General features: G+C 52.4%; 1 protein-coding gene across 1 annotated transcript; it reads left to right on the top strand.

Annotated features, from left to right (window-relative positions):
- The first annotated feature begins 2581 nt into the window (after positions 1-2581).
- STRA8 (stimulated by retinoic acid 8) lies at positions 2582-16940 on the top strand. Its single transcript, XM_044246630.1, is given in 10 exon segments — positions 2582-2624; positions 2627-2777; positions 4294-4522; positions 6734-6809; positions 7397-7481; positions 9265-9486; positions 10314-10599; positions 14737-14810; positions 16404-16597; positions 16600-16940. Coding segments are annotated over 10 exon segments (1467 nt in total). The 3' UTR covers positions 16707-16940.
- The last annotated feature ends 1443 nt before the right edge of the window (positions 16941-18383 follow it).

An 18383-nucleotide genomic window follows, 5' to 3' on the forward strand; every position in this document is an offset into this window, starting at 1 on the left:
AAAATGATGAAAATTTCTCTGAGTCTCAGAGAGGGTGAGGTCATATTAAAAAAAAAAAAATCATTTAGGGAGTTTTAAAAATGTCAGCTCCAGTGGGTATTAAGCAGCATTTTAATACCTAAGTATTTGGTAATGAAAGTATGCTTTCCCTTATAGATGAGAAATAATAAAAGATAAGGCATGACCATGTGAATCATCACAGTTTCTTTCCAGAAGAATGCATGGAGGCAGCGGTCCTCTCACTTTGTTAGACTGAAGAGTGTGCTTAACACGCTGATCTGATGAACAGGTTTGGACACAGTAAAGAGCTTTTAAAAGGGAATATATATCAGAGATCTGCACATTCTGAAATGCCTAGAATCTTTGGCCCCAGTTTCCTGCAGAATGAATGGGGTTTGCACAGAGAAAGTGCCCAGTGAACAGTTGTCCCTGGGGCCACAGCGCCCAGAATTCCTGCAGATGCAGCTTCCCACACTGCTGTGGGACCAGTTAGGGGACAGCTCTGGGCTCCATCCATGTCTCATGGGCTATGAGCCGCCTGTGCCTTTGCCCCAGATAGTCATAGAATCGTGACAATGGCCTTAGAGAGGCTGAAGAGTTTAAACTATAATCTTGTGAAAGGCTTTCTCCCCTCCTTTCTACAGATAAAGACATTAAGACCTCAGGCTTCTTGGCTTATACAAAGTCACATGTCTGCTTAACACAGAGCTGGAATTACAGCCCAGATCTTGAGCCAGTCCCCACTCCAGCCTGCCTTTCCCTACACCAGTTTATCCCACTAGCCGCTACCATCTCCAGGTGTGGCATCAGACATCACCCCACCCACGGCGGGTCCTTAGGACTAGCTTCCCTCCACCTACCAGCTCTGTACTGACTTCCCTAGATTCGCACACATTCCATTTGCCCAGACATTCAAACTCAGCCTCCGAACATGGCAGGTTTCCTGAGTCAGAATAGGATATCCATGTTCTTGCCCTGGGTAATCCCTCCCCAGTCGTCTTATGGGACAACTGGCCAGTGTTCCCTTCCAAAGCTTTTTAAACTTCTCAAATGCGTGCTTCTCACTGTGAGTTTGGCTGAGAACTGAATTCAAGAGATCTAATGTTGAGGCTCCAGAGCAGTCCTTTGGGTTTGGGTCAGACTAGCTGTTATCTCCTGCCTCCAGAGTCTTTTCCTAATCCTATCCTGTCGTTACCCTGTTCTGACTCGACCTGGGGAGGGATACTTTAGATGCTGGATATGTGAATCCTGACCAAGGATCATACTAATTTGTTGGCAAAACAAAATTAAGTTAGAAACTGGTGTGGATGGGACCGGGCGACTTCTTAGAGGAGATGGGGCCGACCCTAGGTATTGAAGGACATTTTGGCTCTCCATAGGTAGAGACTGGGGGACAGAGAGAGGGGCCGCGTCCCCAGTGGGAGGACAGGCAATGGGCTGCAGAATAGAGGGTGGTGGGCAGGAGAGCACATGTTTCTGTTGCTGGTAGTGAGAGAAGGGAAAATGAGGGGGGGGGGCGGTGGCTGCTCTTAAAATGCAGATTTCCAGGCCTTGGGGATGACAGCTCAGACTATATTCTCTCCTTAGCACGCTTGGCACCTGCACAGGACATTTAAGAGAAAAGGTTTTGTTTTGTTCTGTATTAAAGAAAACATCCCTTCTCAACCTCATTTTTCCAGTTAGTTCTCCCTTTTCTAGCAAAAGAGCCAACATGGGAAAAAGGCAGGAGGAGGATCCTGCCTCCCCTCCCCACCGAGACTGTGGCTTCTCTGGTACTCATTCCTGGGCGAGCCACCCCTTGACACAGGTCACAGGTGCAGACGGCACAGACCCCCCTGTTTGATGGCGACAAAGAGCTCGGTCTGAAAAATACCCACCTCAGCTCCCGTCAGGTCCCCGGCACAAGTCCACAAAGATATCTCGAGAAGAATGCCTTCTGGAGATCACAGCAGATCGTTCCTAGCAGAGAGCAGGATGCAGCAATTAGGAGTAGACATTTACAACTGCGTGAGGTCTTATCAGCCTTAATGTCAGGCTTAATATCTGCTTAATACGTCTCACCATCCCTGCGGGGGCCCCCCCCACCTCAAGAGCTTCTGACTCTGGGCTGAGGTGGGCAGAATGATCTGGGACCATCCTCACTCGTGGTGGCAAGCAGTGAACGCTGTCCCCTGGGGTAGAAGTAACGGGAGGGTCTGTCCCCTGTGGGAGAGGCAGGGAGCTGCACACATACGCAGGACTGAAACCACACAGCCATTTTGGAACTGGGATGGAGCATGTCTGGCTGGAAGCCTGGGAGGAAAACCGAATTATCAACATCGGCACCTCAAGAACTCCAGATTCCCCACAAGCTTGGGACCTTTGGTGTCAGTATTCTGAGTTCATTAGAGAATTCTGTATCTTGGGAGAACCCGGGTGTTTTTACCTCTGTTCGTTGACCTAAATTCCCTGGGGTCCAGGCACATTCATTTCTCCCAAATTTAAGCAAATAAAGAAAACCTATGTTCTTAGGTTCAAAAGGTTCCCATTGCTCTCTAGGCCGTTCAAAACTTCCCTTGTTTCGCTTTGCCTCCCATTAAAGATGTGTCCCCAAGCTGGATGGGCCTGCAAGGAGTCCGCGGCTGCCCTCACGTGCTGATGGTGCCTTTGCTGGTAATAAATGTTATAGGAACTTCAAGGTCAGGGCAGACCCCCCACAGCGGCACTCACTCACCACCTTCCGACATTGTTCTGAGAAGCAAAGCGAGGGCAGATAGGCCGCTGGAGGAGAGTACATTGTTCGTAGGAGATCGCTTTCTGCCCTAAATGGTGTTTTACTTTATCTTATTTTTCAAAGATTTTGCTTAATTATTTGGCAGAGAGCACGCACAAGCAGGGGAAGTGGCAGGCAGAGGAGAGGGCAAAGCAGGCTTCCCACGGAGCAAGGAGCCCGATGTGGGGCTCAATGCAGGGCTCGATCCCCGGACCCCGGGCTCATGACCTGAGCTGAAGACAGACACTTAACCAACAGAGACACCCAGGTGCCCCATCCTAAGTAGTGTTTTAAAATCCCACACTGCCTGGTCGGCTTCACTGTCTCTGTGGCTGAATTCTGCCCCCAGAGTTTAGCGGGAAAGCTTTTTCAAGCCTCCTCCCCTGGCTCCTCCCTCTACGGAGGAGAATCCATTCCCAGCTCCCAGCTGTGGTTCGTGGAGAGACGTGTCGCTGTGTGTGCCTCACAGTGGCTCCGACTGTGAACATGGCTGCATCAGCTGGGGAGCAGGCTGCCCCCCAGATGCCTGGGCTTACCCCACGAGATTCAGAGCCGGTGTTGTTGAAGTGGGGCCTGGGCCTGTGTATTTCCTCCAGTGCCCCCCAGGGGACTGGCACACATCAGAAATGGCAGGCCCTGGCTGAGGTCGTGCATGGTCCCCACACAGCCGGACTGAGCTCAGGGCCGTGTGGACCCAGCAGAGGGCTTCCGTTCTAATTCACTCAAAACCCCTGAACACCTCTTGGGGGGACAGGGGTGATGAAGATGCAGGCCCTCTGTTCACAGAGCTGCCTGTCCTCTCAGTGGTGGGGTGAGCACCCGAAGGCAGGGTCCCTGTCTTCTGTTAAAACTGTTCTGTATCAGCCCTGGAATGGCCCCTCCTCGGGAAGGGCTCCTGGTTTGTAAACTCAGATGGGACAAGAGACCACATAAGTATCATCTTCAGAACCCACTAGAAGCAGGACAAGGCAAGCCTGCTTCCACTTCTCGGTCCTTATGTGACTTTTTGCTTTCACAGGTAGAAGGCTGCATCTCTTCTATTTGAGTTATCAGATATATGTAATATTACATATTAAAGGGTTCATGACTCCAAGGAACACAGATGGATCTCCTTTTGTATAAATACCTGTGTAACCGCTACTCAGATCACAAAGGGCGGATTCCCACGGCGGGCAAGCCCTGAGAGGCTGGGGCACGGGCCTGCTCAGCGTCACACAGACTGTGAGGACCGAGGTCTCAGGGCCCGGCTGGCTCTCCTCGGCCACCGCCTGTCAACTAACAAGTGTCTGGTGATTACCGGCAGTGTTCCGGAAACTTTCGCGTCTGAAGCAGCAGCGCCCTTTGACTGTTGAGTCAAATAGGAGTGGTTTGTGTTTCTAGGAGTCCAGTTCAAATAATGGATTTTTGTGTCATCCATTATTGTGTATCTGTTATTGATTGTATTCACTGGCTGGGGCCCCGTTCCTTGGGAATGGTACCCCCTTTCTTTCTCCTTCGATCTTGCCTTCCTCTTTCTTTAACACTGCATCTTTATTATTTAGGGCCCCCAAAGGGGATAATATTACATTGCAGCTTCCCATGGCGACCTCCGGAGAAGGCAGAAACCTCAGTGGCAGAGCGCCCCCTTGGCCCCTGGCACAGCCACAGGATCTCGAGCCACGGGTGGCCCGCCGACGCCTGTCCCAGGCCCGCCACCGAGCCACCCTGGCAGGGCTGTTCAGCAGCCTCAGGAAAACGGTTTACTCCCATTCCGACCTCACAGCCTCGAAGGTATGGGGAGCTGGGTGTGGGAGAAACAGGCTCCAGACAGGGAGGGACTGTGGGGCGAGGGGAGGGAGGACCGGCCCGGCGCTCCCACTCCCACTGTCCCCTCCCCAAGGGTGGCAGCCCGGGTGGGTCAGGGATCCGCTGTGGGCACCTCCGATCGTCTGTTTGTGGCCGCATGTGGGTACAGCAGGAGCTGGGCCTTCCCCACCTGGGGCAGACAGGCCTGGCACCGGAAGGAAAATAATAGGGACTGGCCAGCCAAGCCTTCCAGTGGACGGGGTGAGTCTCCAGCAGCAGCTTCTGGACGCTGCCATCTCCATCACACACACACACACACACACACACACACACACACGTGCAGCTTGGTTTTGTCCACCAACCAGGTCTCTTCTGCAGGCACCGGAGCTCTCCAGGCCAGCATTTACTTTTTCCTGCTCTAGATTTCACCTCTATCCTTCTGTGGCTTCTTTCTTGCCTACTTGTGCCTCTGTCAGAGCACGGAGGAAGGTCTAGGTGGTTTGGGTGATGCTGGAAGGCTTGAGCTCCTATCATTGGAGGAGCATTACAGGAGGTTTCCAGCAGGGGAGGGGGCTCTGAGAGCCCGTTCCCCGCCCTCTCGTAACAGAGGAGGGACTGGAGTCAGAAAGGATGCTTCAGCCTGGCTGGGGGCAGGACGAGGAGAAGAGCCTCCGTTTCCAGCTCCGGGCCTCATGCTCAGAGCCAGGGCGTCTGGGAACGTGTCTTGATTTTAGTGGTGGCCCCCCAAGCACCTGGGTGCAAGGTGTCAAGTAGAGGTGTTAGCGTTTTCCCACCAAAAGAATCCGAGCAGAGATCCCACCTGCTCTCGTAGAAGGGCGTGGAAGGTGAGAGGTGTGGGGCGGGCTCTTCCTCCTCCCTCGGCTGAGCCAGGCGAAGGGGCTTAAGGCCAAGAGCCTGTCCAGCACGGCTCTGCACCGTGTCCCCTGGATGGACAGGAATAGGCTGCCTGTTCCCAGCGGTCCGTGGAAAACCCCAAAGTCCCTGTCACCGGCCCGTGAAGAAGTGCACACAGACTGGGGGTGTAACCAGAGAAAGACCATGCGTTCAGGGCCCAGAAGGAAGGAATGGAAGTAAATGTAGAGGAAAACTCACCTGCACCTGCTACGGTTTATACCTCACGATGTGGTGGCTGAAAGCCTGGAGGACCGGCCTCCATCCGCAGGAGACACGTTCCGGGCCAGACTTCACTTACTGCGTCTGTTAAACAGGCACGATAGTAACGGGGTCCTCAGGAGCCTGTGGTGGCTGTGTGCAAAGGTGTGGCGCCATCAGAGTGGTTTAAGTGTTAGCATTGCTTCCCAGCGTGTTCGCTCATTTAGTCCCTGCGGTTCCATTCAGATCACCCCATTTTACAGATGAGGAAATAGAGGCGTCAGGAAGTCAAACCGTTTGCCTGGAACGGCATAGCTGAGAAACAGCGTGCAGACCAGGAGTTCTCTCTGTTCTCCTCCTGTCTCGGTCCTGCTGGAGGGACAACCCTGAATTTTGCTTTTGTAAGATCCAAGAAGGCAGGATCTGAGCTACAGGAGTCAGGTGTAAGCATGTCCTGTCAGTTCCCTAGGGCTGTCGTAACAAGATACCAGACACTGGGCGGCTTGATGCAACAGAAAGTTATTGTGGTGGACATCTGGAGGCTCCAAGTCCAAAATCAAGGTGTCCACAGGGCCATGCTCCCTCTGAGAGAAGCCCTCCCTGCCTCCCAGGCTCGGGTGTTTGTTGGCAATTCCTCACCGTTCCACGGCTTAGAGACGCCACCCTCCGATCACATGGCCACCTTCTCCCTGTGTCTTCACCTTCTCCTCCCTCTGTGTGTGTTTGTCTCTGCTTCCCCCACCCCCCACATTCGGAGATGCTCTTCACTCCCTGTTCATTCCACCTTCGAGGAGATGCATATATGGTTGCTTGCCCTTTAGAAGCCCTAGTAGTTTGCAGAACACGGCTTGTTTCTAAACATTCCAGTATTTCTGGGAGAACCATTTCCAGAATACAAATTAAACTTCATGCCTTCTATGCGTCCGAACATGCTTCCCACCCTCTCTGTTGACCACGTCAAGGAATGTGGCTTCGCCTCTGAGGGAGGATGGCCTCAGACCGGGAATGGACTCCTGTGTCCCTCAAACCATAGACTGGGTGGTGAAAGGCTGGCTTTGCAGCAGCGTCTGTCTCTGTCCTCAGTGGCAGGTTTTGAATAAGGCGAAGAACCACATCCAGGAGCTGGAACAAACCTTGGATAATCTGCTGAAGCTGAAAGGTAATAGACCCCCATCCGTCACCCCTATCTCCTTCCCACAGAAAGTATGGATGGTTTTTCCATCAAAAGCAGAGAGAGTGCCTTAGGCCAAGCGAACAGATACTTACTGCGTGCCTACCGTGTGCCGGACGCTGGGCTGGGCCCAGGGGTACAAGGAGAGTCATGCCCCCGCCCTTGGGGACCTTACTTATAGTCTGGCAGGACAGACAGATGTTTTCAGGTACCTGATCCCATCTTGAGAGACCAGAGAGGACACCGACCGGCACTTGTCACACTCAACAACAAAGCCAAAAACATGGCTCCCTTTCTTGGCACTCAGTCTGGGACAGGCGGCGGCCTGGGAAGGCGGGTCTCAGAAACTGGTGGAAACTGAGCTCTGAACGGGATTTTCAGTGTCTTGATGGAAAAGGGCCAGTTCAAGAAGCTCACATCTAGAAGGAGAGGGGAAACTGGACCCTTGACTCCCTTTGATTGAATCTGGGGGGGCTCAGGGACCACTCACGGTCCACCTGGATAGGGAGGGTGGGAGAGACTTGACAAAGACCAGACTTCCCCCTCTGTGACCCTTGCCTTCACCTTCCCAACAGAGTCCTTGAACCTGGAGGATGGGAATGCAAATAGCTTAGAGGAGGTCAAGGCAGAATATGCCAGCATGTACTCTGGCAATCCCAGGTAAGACTCCCAAGTGTCACCTCGCGATGGGCAAGGTGATCTCAGTGAGGCGGACAGTTGCATTGGGGTTTCCCAAATTAGATTAGCCACTGATCCCAGCCACACTCATCACATAAGCCATCCTTTCCTTACCGACTGACGATACATGCTTTATCCCATACTAAAATCTTACCAATACTTACATTGTGGGCCCACATGAGAATGGCTAAATTTCTTTTAAAATCATAATAATCAGGACTTTTTCTATCAGTATTTTAAACCCGCAACAATGAAAAGTATGGCACCAGCTCAGGAACAGATTACATTTCATAATTATTAAATTTTAATTAATTACACTGTGAGGGAAATTTAGTGCCTTTGTTCAAGAGCATTTGTATTTCTTCCCGGGAACTTCTTGTGACTATTTTTTGCCCATTTTCCTGTTGGGTGGGTGGTCTTTTTCTCACATAGTTGTAGAAACCCTCTACGTGTACCGAGAAATTAGCTCTCTTTTAGGACATGACTTGCAAATAATTATCCCTTGGTCGTTTGTTTTATTATTTTGATTTTGATGTTTTGTTTTTTGTTGTTGTTGTTGTTTCGGCCATGCAAAAAATGAAGTCTAATCTGCTGTCCTGCCCCCGTGACTTAGGCTTGGGAGAATACAGAAAGGCTTCCTCTGCTCTGAAATGGAAAAAAAAAATTTTTTTTTCTCTTTTAAGAAGGATCCTCCTTGGTTTTCTTCTGGTGCACTTGTATTTTGACTCAACATGATACCTCCTTGGGGATTATTCCTATCAGGATGAAGAGATGTGGGGTACAAATCCTGGTTTTCCAAATTATATCATGTTGTTCCATTCTTTTTTTTTTTTTTTTTTTTTTTGAGAGAGAGAGAGCATGAGCAGGAGGGCCAGAGGAAGAGAGAAAGAGAATCTGAAACAAACTCTGGGCATGGAGTGACGTGGGGCTCGATCTCAAGACCCTGAGATCATGACCTAAGCCACACCAAGAGCTGGGTGCTTATCCAACTGCACCACCCCCCATTCCGCTCTGTTAAGACTGCCTTTTGATGAGCAGAATTTAAAAATTTGATAAAGTCTAACTTATCCACTCTTTCTTTTTCAGACCGAACTTATGGTTTAAACCTAAGCATTTCATGTTTGGGGTGCTGTTGTAAGTGGTACTTCTTAAAATTTCAATTTCCAGTTGTTCATCACTAATATGTGGAAACACTATTGGTTTTCCTTTATTGACCTTGTATCCTGCTGCCTTGCTAAACACCCTTCTTAGTTCTAGTCCCATATTTGTGCGTGACTTCTGCCTTTCCAATCTGTTTATCTTTCATTTCTTCTGTTCCCATTATTGGACTGGTGAGGATCTCCAGTACGATTTTGGATAGAAGTGGTAAGCGTGGACATCCTTGTCTTGATACTGACCTAGGCAGAGAAATATTCAGTCTCTTGCTGTCAAGTGTGATGTTAGCTCTAGGTTTTTTGTAGGTGTCCTCTAACAGGTGGAGGAGGTTCCCTTCTACTCCTAGTTTACTGAGAGTTTTTGTCATGAATGGATGTTGCATTTTGCTGAGTGCTTTTCTGAATCTGTTGAGATGATCATATGGTTTTTCTTCTCTAGCCTGTTGCTCTGTTGAGTTCCACTGCTTGACATTCAATGTTTGAACCAGCCATCTTGCACTCCTAGGACGAGCCCCGCTTGGTCCCAATACTAAAATTGTGTTCGGAATCTCAGTGTTGGTGTTCATGAGGGGCATTAGTTCGCAGTTGTCTTGTTTCTGTTTTTGCACTAGCCTGGTCTCAAATAAGGTTCTGCAGAAAGGTTCTGCCATCTGGTGCCCAATCCAGGCAGTCGGGAAGGATGCTGAAATGGAGGAAGAGGAGGAAGAGGAGGAGGAAGACCAAGAAGAGGAGGAAGAGGAGGAAGAGGAAGAAGAGGAGGAGGTGGAAGAGAAGAAAGTGGAGCTCTTACACTCCCCAGTCAACTTGCTGCCGGACCTCATGGAATTTGAACGGTGTGAATGGCTGGGAAGAGTGGCTTCACATGGAGCCTGTGGGGAAGGGGACAGAGGCTCTGTCTGAGGCACACAGTGTCCTCAGTTCACTCTCGGACAAGAAAGCTCCAGAATTTCCATATGGGAGGGGTTGGGGATGAGGTTGGCAGAGGGACTAGAGAAATCATCTTGAAGCTACATCGTACAACACATACACTGAGCTTCCTTAGACCAACTTCCTTATTTGGAGTTGACTTTGGGGGAGCTGTTGATGGGGATTATGAGGACCAGACACCCCCATTCACACAAACACACATGCTCTACCTATATTCCTGGTCTCATAGTAAGAAACAAGGTGAATGACTAACTCAGACGGCCATGCACAGCCCCTCTGCAGACTCAAGACCCATGGTGGCCATGCTGGCCTCTGGAGGTAGGGGCCCAATAGAAGGAGGGTCCTTCCACAGCTGAGCCTGAATTTCGGGCCCTGAAGTAAAACAAGAATGTGTCTGCACATTCATAGGGCTTGTAATTTGAAGCAGTTTTCCCATGGGCTGAGAACTGAGCAGGCCTCACTCCTAGTTTTCTCTTCTGTCAGGCAGAGAGCTCCATGGGGACTCTGGGGAAGGACCCAGGGACAAGAGCTATGTCATCCCTGATGGCTCCTGCTCTCCAAGGGTCAGTGGCAGGCAGACTAGGAAGGCAAAGCCCCTGGTAACTTGCAGAGCTGTGGCAAGGCTCATGTGCGGTGGGCCACAGCCTGCTAACGGAATCCTGAGGAGACAACTTGGGGAGGGACCTTCGGCCACTGGCTTCAGGTCTGGGAGATGACGCTGTTTCTGTTCCAGGTATCTCAACTTTTACAAGCAGACGATGGACCTTCTGATCGAGAGCGGGATTGTCTCCTTACACGAGGTGACACTCCCCATTGTCTCTGCTGCCATCTCCCACCTGTGGCAAAACCTCTCTGAGGAGAGGAAGGCCAGTCTCCTGCAGGCCTGGGGACAGAGGCACAGCGACCTCCAGGGCCTTGGCGGGGCTTGTCAGGAGCCGGCCTGTGCTGACGGCAGCATGAAGGACAGTGGGTTTGACAGCCAAGGAGCCAGCTGCTCGCTCGTCTCCACCCCGGAGGAGGTGAGCAGACCCTCTCTGGGCGGGGTGGAGGCGGGTGCAGGAACGACTCGGGTCACCTTTGGCCTGGAGGCACCAGGGATCCGCTTGGGGTCATTTACCAAGTTTGAGGTAATGGCTGGATTCTGACTCCCACAGTGAGTTTCTGATTTACCTGACGTAAACTCCACAACCACAGAATGGCCTTTCTTTTTCTCCTTCTTCTGGACCTTTCCATGGGGATTATAGAAGAGAAGGCTTAGAAGGTTGTATCAGTTGGGATTATTGACTACAAGTTTCTTGCTTTTTAAACCACGCAGAAATGTACTTCTCACAGCCAGGGAGGTCCCAAGGTCAGGAGGGCTTTCTGCTGGTCTCAGGGACATCAAAACGGACCTGGTTCTTCCCCTCTCCCTGCTCTGCCTCATCGTAAACCTGGCTTCTCACCTTGTCTCCCCTCCCTACGTTCCCTATCCCATGTGACTGGGGATTGGCAGCTGGGAACAACCGAGCCCTCGTCCCTCCTCCTCTACGTCGGGTCAGAGAGAGAAAGATTCCAGCGGCTTGTTTTTAAGGCTCAAGGAAGAAGTTTTCCAGAAATTTCTGCCATACCTCTCCTGTCCTCTCATTGGCCAGAACAGGCCAGATGACTGAGCCAATGACTGACATCATGGAGACAGTATTGTGTGTGGACCCATCAGGCCCAATCCCTCAGAGGAGGTCAGTTCCCATCGCAGAGAGCATTGCTGCCGTTCAGTGAAGGGAGAGGAATGCACGTGGAGAGGCAGCCATACCTTCATCACAAACGCACTTCTCAGAGCTCCAGTTGTCGGAATCCATGGACGGCAGTGCCGTGTGTCTGGTGGCCTGAGGGGGGGGGTCACTCAGTGCTGAGATCTGCGTGGGCCCTTCAGCTGTACTTCCAGAATTAGGATGGCCTCCGGAGCCTGCGGCTACCACAAGGGCCACGTCTGTCTGACCTGCTTCTCCAGCCTGGGGCAAGCAGGTCCTCGTTCCCCGGGCCTGTCCTGTGCCTTGTAGGACATTCAGTACCCACGGCCTCCACCAGGAAAACGCCTCCACTCCGCTTTGCCCTGACTTCCCAAACGCCCCTCTGTGGGTGGTCCCTTTCAGGAGATGTCCTGTGGCTCTCTGGGGACCCTTAGAGCCAGACACAGTCCTAGTGCCCATGACCCTGGGGAACAGCCCTGAAAGGCCTGTCCTTCTGGAACTTTCCCAGCCCTGGGCCTGGAGAACAACAGAATGCCAGTCACCCAGTCCACTGCTGCTGGTTGACAGATGAAGCCTAACGAGTGGGGTGACTTATCCAGAAGGCCCAGCTCCTAGATCTCCTTCACCACAGAATTTCTCAAATCTTTGTGCCCTTTGGTCACCTGTGTATGGTCAACATTCACCGTCTCCCCTGATGCTTCTTAAATGGAGTTTAGTAAAGAGGCAGGTACCTGGCTAATACCTCACACCCAATGAATCAGAGTTCCTGAGGGGGGGAGCTCAGAGCCTGCATTTTAAACAGGCAGCCCGGGTGACGGGTGGACAAGGGCATCACTGGAAGGAACTCCCAGTTCAGACAAGAAACAGTCATCCACATCTGCTCCCCTTCCCCAGCCGTCCCTCCGGGGACTGTGGTTTCTCATCTGTTTGTCCACTAATGTGGGGTCCACCAGGAGAGAACCTGAGCTCTCCTCCAGGCCAAGCAGGGCCGGGAAAGCAACAGCTAAGGACCTCATACCCCTGGCCATGTCAGCCGGCCTGGATGTCCTTGTACCCTGAAGTGCCTTTTCCCAGAGGTTCACACAAAGCAAAAGGAAAGCCTCTGCCAAATGTGCGGACAAGTCTGTCCCACTGGAACCTGACTGTGTTTGCGCCTTTGCAGCACGAACTTTTCCTCAAGAAAGAGCTGACCCAAGCCACCGTCTCACGTCCCCGAATCATGCAAGCAGCTTCTCTTACCTTTTTCGGGAATGGCTGAGGGCTCCCATTCTCCTGCTGTTGGGGTAAGCTGGCAGCAGTCCCTCGGCTGTGCCCAGATCAGAGTTCTGCCACACCACCTCCCCAAGCTTGGGCCAAGCCAGGGTTGAGTGACAAGGTAAGCAGGACAGAGTGTGGTTCTGCGCAGGGCAGGGAAAGAGACACAGCTACTCCCACGCTGGCTTCCAGATCAGTTGCAGTGAAACCTCTGTAGCTCCTGGTCCATCTGGAGAGGTCGTACAGCAGGACGATGATGTCTGGGGTGGGCCCCTGTGTGCAGGGTCAGCTGTGCCAGGAGGCTCTGAGAAGAATGGCCCCATAAGTGTGCTGGGCGCTCCGGGACGGCCACGGAGCCTGGCAGTGCCCCTCCCAGGCTAGTGGCAAGAGGGCAGTGCACAGGTGAGGACGGTGGCCCAGAACTTCAGTGGTTGATTGGCTAAGGCAGGAATTTAGGGCCCAAGACCCAGCCTCAGACCTGGGTGGGGGAAGCACACACACTGGATGGATGAGCTTCTGGACTGGTCCTTTTAATAGCCTCTTTCCAGATCCTCCTCGAGATGAACAAAGGGATATTAAAAAGAAGTACACCATGAAATGTCCAGAAGATCAGAAGAAGGGCCACCTACATGGCCCAAGTCCCAGGGGATTCAGTTCAGGGGAAGCAAATTGTGAGAAGACAAGAAGGACAGACACAAGACTTCCAGAGAAAGAGCAGTGTGTCCCAGATAAGGGGACAGGAGAGACCTTGTGGAACCTGCCAGAACCTGCCAACTTGGGGCCAGAGAGCTCCCTCTCCTCTTCTCCGGATGGTTTTGCTCATAAACAGGGTGACACAGTGAGGTGTGCCCAGTGAGAGTCTGGATGTAAGAACCTCCCATGCAATACTGGGCCCATTCTCATTGCTAAAAAATGATTCATTCTTTATCTAAAAATTCAAATTTAACTCAGCACCCTGCATATTTATTTGCTAAATCTTGCATATTTCCTAAATGTACATCACATTCCTGTGGAATATTTAATAGTCTTCAATAATTAAAGCCAAGCAGGACTGAAAAACCATCTAAACAACAAGATTGCAAAATTGGAAATACAGGCTATAATATGCCTCAGAAAATGACCGGAGGAAAATAGGTCAGTGTGTCAGCAATGGACCTCTCTGGCTGGGATGGTTTCTCAGTGATATTATCTGTTTCTATTTTCCAAAATTGCACAATAAACATGCGTCTCTTTTATAAAGCTGGTAATATTCAATAATAGCCAACAAATTGGGCATTATTATGTGCCCGGTGTTTCACGTAACTCATCTACTTAATTCCTGCAACATCCCTATGGGTAGGTTCTGTTGTGATTCCCTCTGTATAGGAGAAGGATTTGAGAAACGAGGTCACTTGCCGGAGGTCACACATCTTAGTGAGCGGCAGGACTGGGAGCTGACTTTCTTGCAGCCCAACCCCAAACCACCACCCTCTTATCCCGCTGTCCTGGCACGAGACTGCTAGCTTGCGGATCCCGGGCGCCAAGAGCCTCTGCTTCTTCTGGTGTGCATGGAAGCTCTGGCTGTTGCATTGAATGCCTGAGCTCCCACCTTCTAGAAAAAAAGAGATTTAGGGGTGCCTGGGTGGCTCAGTCCATTAAGTAACCGACTCTTGATTTTGGCTCAGATCATGATCTCAGGGCCATGAGAACAAGCCCTGCTTTGGACTCCTCACTTCATGGAGCCTGCTTGGGATTCTCTCCCTCTCCCTCTGCCCCTCCTACACTGCTTGCACTCTTTCTCACTAAAAAAATAAGAAAGAAGAAAAGAAAGAAAGGAAGGAAAAGAGAAGAAAAAAGAAAGGAAAAGAAAAGAGAAAAGAAAGAAAGGAAGGGAGGGAGGGAGGGAGGGAGGGAGGGAAGAAGGAAGAAGGAAGAAGGAAGAGATGACCACAGTCCCTGGGGGCTTCCCCATCTCTTGTAACCACCTCTGGGTCTTGGTTTGTTCTGGGCAGACAAGAGCTCACTAGGACGGCCTGGGAAGGTCACCAGACAGTGACCCTGCATTTGGGCCCCAGCTTCCACCCACCCTTTGGGAATGAGGGTGAAGGAGAGAGCCTTTCTCCTCATCGCTGCCAGCAGCCCAGAGCAAACGGTGGTCTGCAGTTCTCTCTGACCATGTTCTGTTCCTTCCTCCAGATACTCTTTGAAGACGCCTTCGATGTGGCCAGTTTCCTGGACAAAAACGAGGCTCCCAGTACCTCCAGCTCTAGGTGAGGAAGGGGGTAGGACACAATCTGGGGAGGGGGCAGCTGGGGTGTTTAGGAGCTGCTCCCCTGCTGCCCGCAGAGGGGTGCAGAATTCCATGAAGTTCTCAGAGATCCGCTTTGTCTGTGGTTCAAAGCGGGCTGGGCCTAGGACTGTGCGGCTGTCTTGGGGAGGGGGGGACTCAGTGTGGGGCTTTTGTGCGTAGGAGACTCTCCCATCCTGGCCCAGCATGGAGACGCAGCAGGTTATGGGCTGTGGGTTGTCCCTGTGCTCCATCTGCCCAGAGGGAGGGGGCCGTGGGCGTTGCCACAGCGTCTGCTCTGAGAGCTGGGCAGGGGCTCTGGGACACCGAGAGCCTGGGCCAACACAGAACAGGGCCTGCGCCCTGAGCGGAGGGCTTCTCTGAGCCGTGCGGGGGGAAGCTGCTTTGCCCGGGGCTGCTGGGACGGAGGTGGACAGAAGGGAGGAGGGGATAGCGGACCCCGTGGAATGAGACGACACAAAGCGGGATATGGGGAGAGGGCAAGACAGGGCTGGTTTAGCACTGAAATTCCCTTGCCATTTGAAGAGCTGTGGGCTTAGAGCCTGCAGGCACAGACCCTTAAGAAGGCTGAAAAAGGCCTGAACATTTTGTTTTCCTGCTTTGGGAGTGCGGAGACATTCCTGTCCTCATATTCCAACGACTAACCCCACTCTCCTCCGAAGCCACGCAGCCCCTGATCACCTGGCTGCCTGGGGGACGGTGGGGGGGCACTGGACATCAGCCTGTCTCCCCACAAGTAGCCAGCTCCACCCGGCCTCAACGGACTCCCCCAAACCCTCCAAAGTGATTTTAGGGGGTGACTCCCGCTCCCGTCAGCTGTGTGGGGGGTCTGGTTTTGCTGAAATGGGCTGGAGGTGAACTATTTCAGAGCCAGGCTCCGGCCGTGAGAACTTTGGTAAGAAGTGGCCAAAGTGTACTTGCCAAGCAGGATCTGGAATTCCTTGCCCTACTGATGGAACACGGAAACGGCCTACTAGAAAATGTTTTCTGCTATCCCTGGAGAAGGCAGGGATTGGTGCCAGAGGGTTTCTATGTGGCTAGTGGGACCCGCTTCTGAGAGAATGTGAGGTCAACACGTAGGCTGTCCCAGCACTTCAGGCTCCTGACGTCGTGGGGCTGCTCCCCGGTCCCAGGAAGGCCGGGGGAAGGAGCCTGCCATACAGGCCACCTCCCTGCATCATCGGGGCTTGCCCGCCCATGGAAAGGGGACATCTCAGGGGACTGAGCTCCAGTGTGGCCTGTGCCCCCTGAGCTCTCCGGGCAGCCACAGGGACCAGGACCGTGGGGCGTGGATCTCTGAGGGGGACTCTGAGGGAGAGAGGCCATTTTGCTCCTTCTTCCACAGGCCACAGCCCAGAACACTAAATTAGGGCACAGGAGCCAGTCTCCCCAGGGTCTCCCTTTTCCCATGGGTTCCACACGTGACACGGAAGCTGTTTACGGGGTGTTTATGAGTGCCCGGTTCACACTGTAATCCAGGAATTTTAGGGGGGGCCAGCAGAGGCCAAAGAGGAGGGTTCTGAGGATTGCTGTCTCTTCCCCTTTCTGTCATCAGTTCGGTGTTTGCCAGCCACATCCCAGAATATCCGGAGGAGAAGTTTCAGCTCTACATGCAGATCATTGATTTTTTTAAAGGCCTTTGCTGTATTAACCCTCAGTTAAAACAGGTAGGACGGAGCGGAGCGCGAGGAGACCTCGTCTCACCTCCCTTAGGATGGCGGGAAGGACCCTTGAGGCCTCCCCACCAGCGGGACCTCACCCTGGGGGCAGACGTCCCTTCGTTCTCTCGGCCTGTCCCGTGGGTGGTGGGCATCAGCCTGACACATCTTGGGGGATGGGTGACATCCAGGGAAACTGAGGGAAGAGGCACACGGATGGTCTCCAGGGCAGGACTGAGACAGGGGGTCCCCTGAAGTGTCGACCAGATCCCAGGGACCTGACTCTTCGTAGGCATTTGTCAACATTGTGTGACTCGTTTCCAAGAGGCTACGCTGTCCTGTCGTCTTCTGAGACCCTGAGCTAATATTTGCCCTCAGCGTTTGAAGGGTGTTAATTTCCACTTCCCCAAAGCTGGTTGTGTCTTGATTAGAAGGGACATCCCAGAAACTTCCATGGGGGAAGGAGAGTTATGCCTGAAGGGGACTGACCCTTTCAGATTCATAGCCAAGGATTTTCTCTACTAATTCAGCAAAGATACAACTGTTTCTTTAAAAAGGTAAGCAGTAATAATGGCAAGGTTTGTCTAAAAGTAATTGGGGCAGCTTTCCAACAGACCAAAGTATAATTTGGGCCTTTCCCACGAATCCTTTGCTTCCCTCTGCCAGGTCCACTTCGACTCCACTTGGAGCCCAGGGCCCCCCTGTGGCTGCTCCCCACCTCCCATCGGCCCTTGGCCGGCCGTCTGGTCCCTCCCTGGCCATCCGGACACAGGGATGTCAGCCCACCTTCCCGAGGCCTGTGGAACAGAGTAGCAGGACAGTCTTTGCTCTCCCTGCTTCCTTTCCCTGAATATAGTAGAAAAAAAAGCTCAAACAGGATTGGAGTATCCGAATAAAGTAAAGATGCTCCAACTTCAGTCGTCCTGGGAGCTAACTGGAAACGCAGATTCCTGAAGCCCCAGCACCCCAGATTCTCGTTCACTGTTGCGAGGCGGGGCCCCAGGAATCTGTATTTTGAACAAGCTGTTCGGGCGGCCCCTGGCCTTGGCTATGCGGTGCTGTGAGGAAAATCTCATTCTCTTCCCCACCCTCTCCCCCGTCAGCATCACGAGGTCATTGGATGAAACCTTAACCAGCTCCTGGACAGTACCTAGGACCGCAGTAACAAATGACCAAACACAGTAGCTTAAAACAACAAAAACTGCTTCTCTCACAGTCCTGGAGGCTGGAGGCCAAATGAAGGTGCTGGCAGGGCCATGCCGCCTCTGAAGGCTCGAGGCAAGGTCTCTCCTTGCCTCTTCCTAGCTCCGGGGGCTCCCGGCCGTCCTCCGCAGGCCTCGGCTCACAGCTGAATCCCTCCCACCAGGGCCTCCTGTCTTCACAAAGCCTTCTGGGAGTCTCTCTAGCCCTCTCATCGTCTTCTAAAGACACCGGTCTTTTGGATGAGGGGCCCACCCTAAACCCAGGAGGAGCTCATTTTGCAGTCCTTAGCTAATTATACTTGCAAAGCCCCTGTTTCCGAAGAAGGTTCCAGGTGGGCATGCATTGGGGTAGGAAGGATACGATTCAACACATCTCAGCACCCAGTACCAGCAGGCACCTCTCTTAGCCTCTTGCTTTCCCAACCCTGTAGCTTAGAAATGCCTCAGACACCATTTTCGGGGGCTTAGAGAACTGGACCATTCTGAACAACATTCAAGAAGTCAGTGTGACAGAGACTCACGGGCCATCCCTCCTGGGACTCTTGGCCTCCTGGTGCCCCCTGTGCTCCACTCTGCCTTTTCTCAAGCTTTGCTCTGGTCTTCACCCTGAATGAGGGGGTCCATGTGATTTTCCCGGAGACCCCCTGCTGCCAACCTGGCCATTGGTCACCCCCG

The sequence above is a fragment of the Neovison vison genome, chromosome 4 (genome assembly GCF_020171115.1).
Source record: "Neovison vison isolate M4711 chromosome 4, ASM_NN_V1, whole genome shotgun sequence".
NCBI classification, from domain to species: domain Eukaryota; kingdom Metazoa; phylum Chordata; class Mammalia; order Carnivora; family Mustelidae; genus Neogale; species Neogale vison.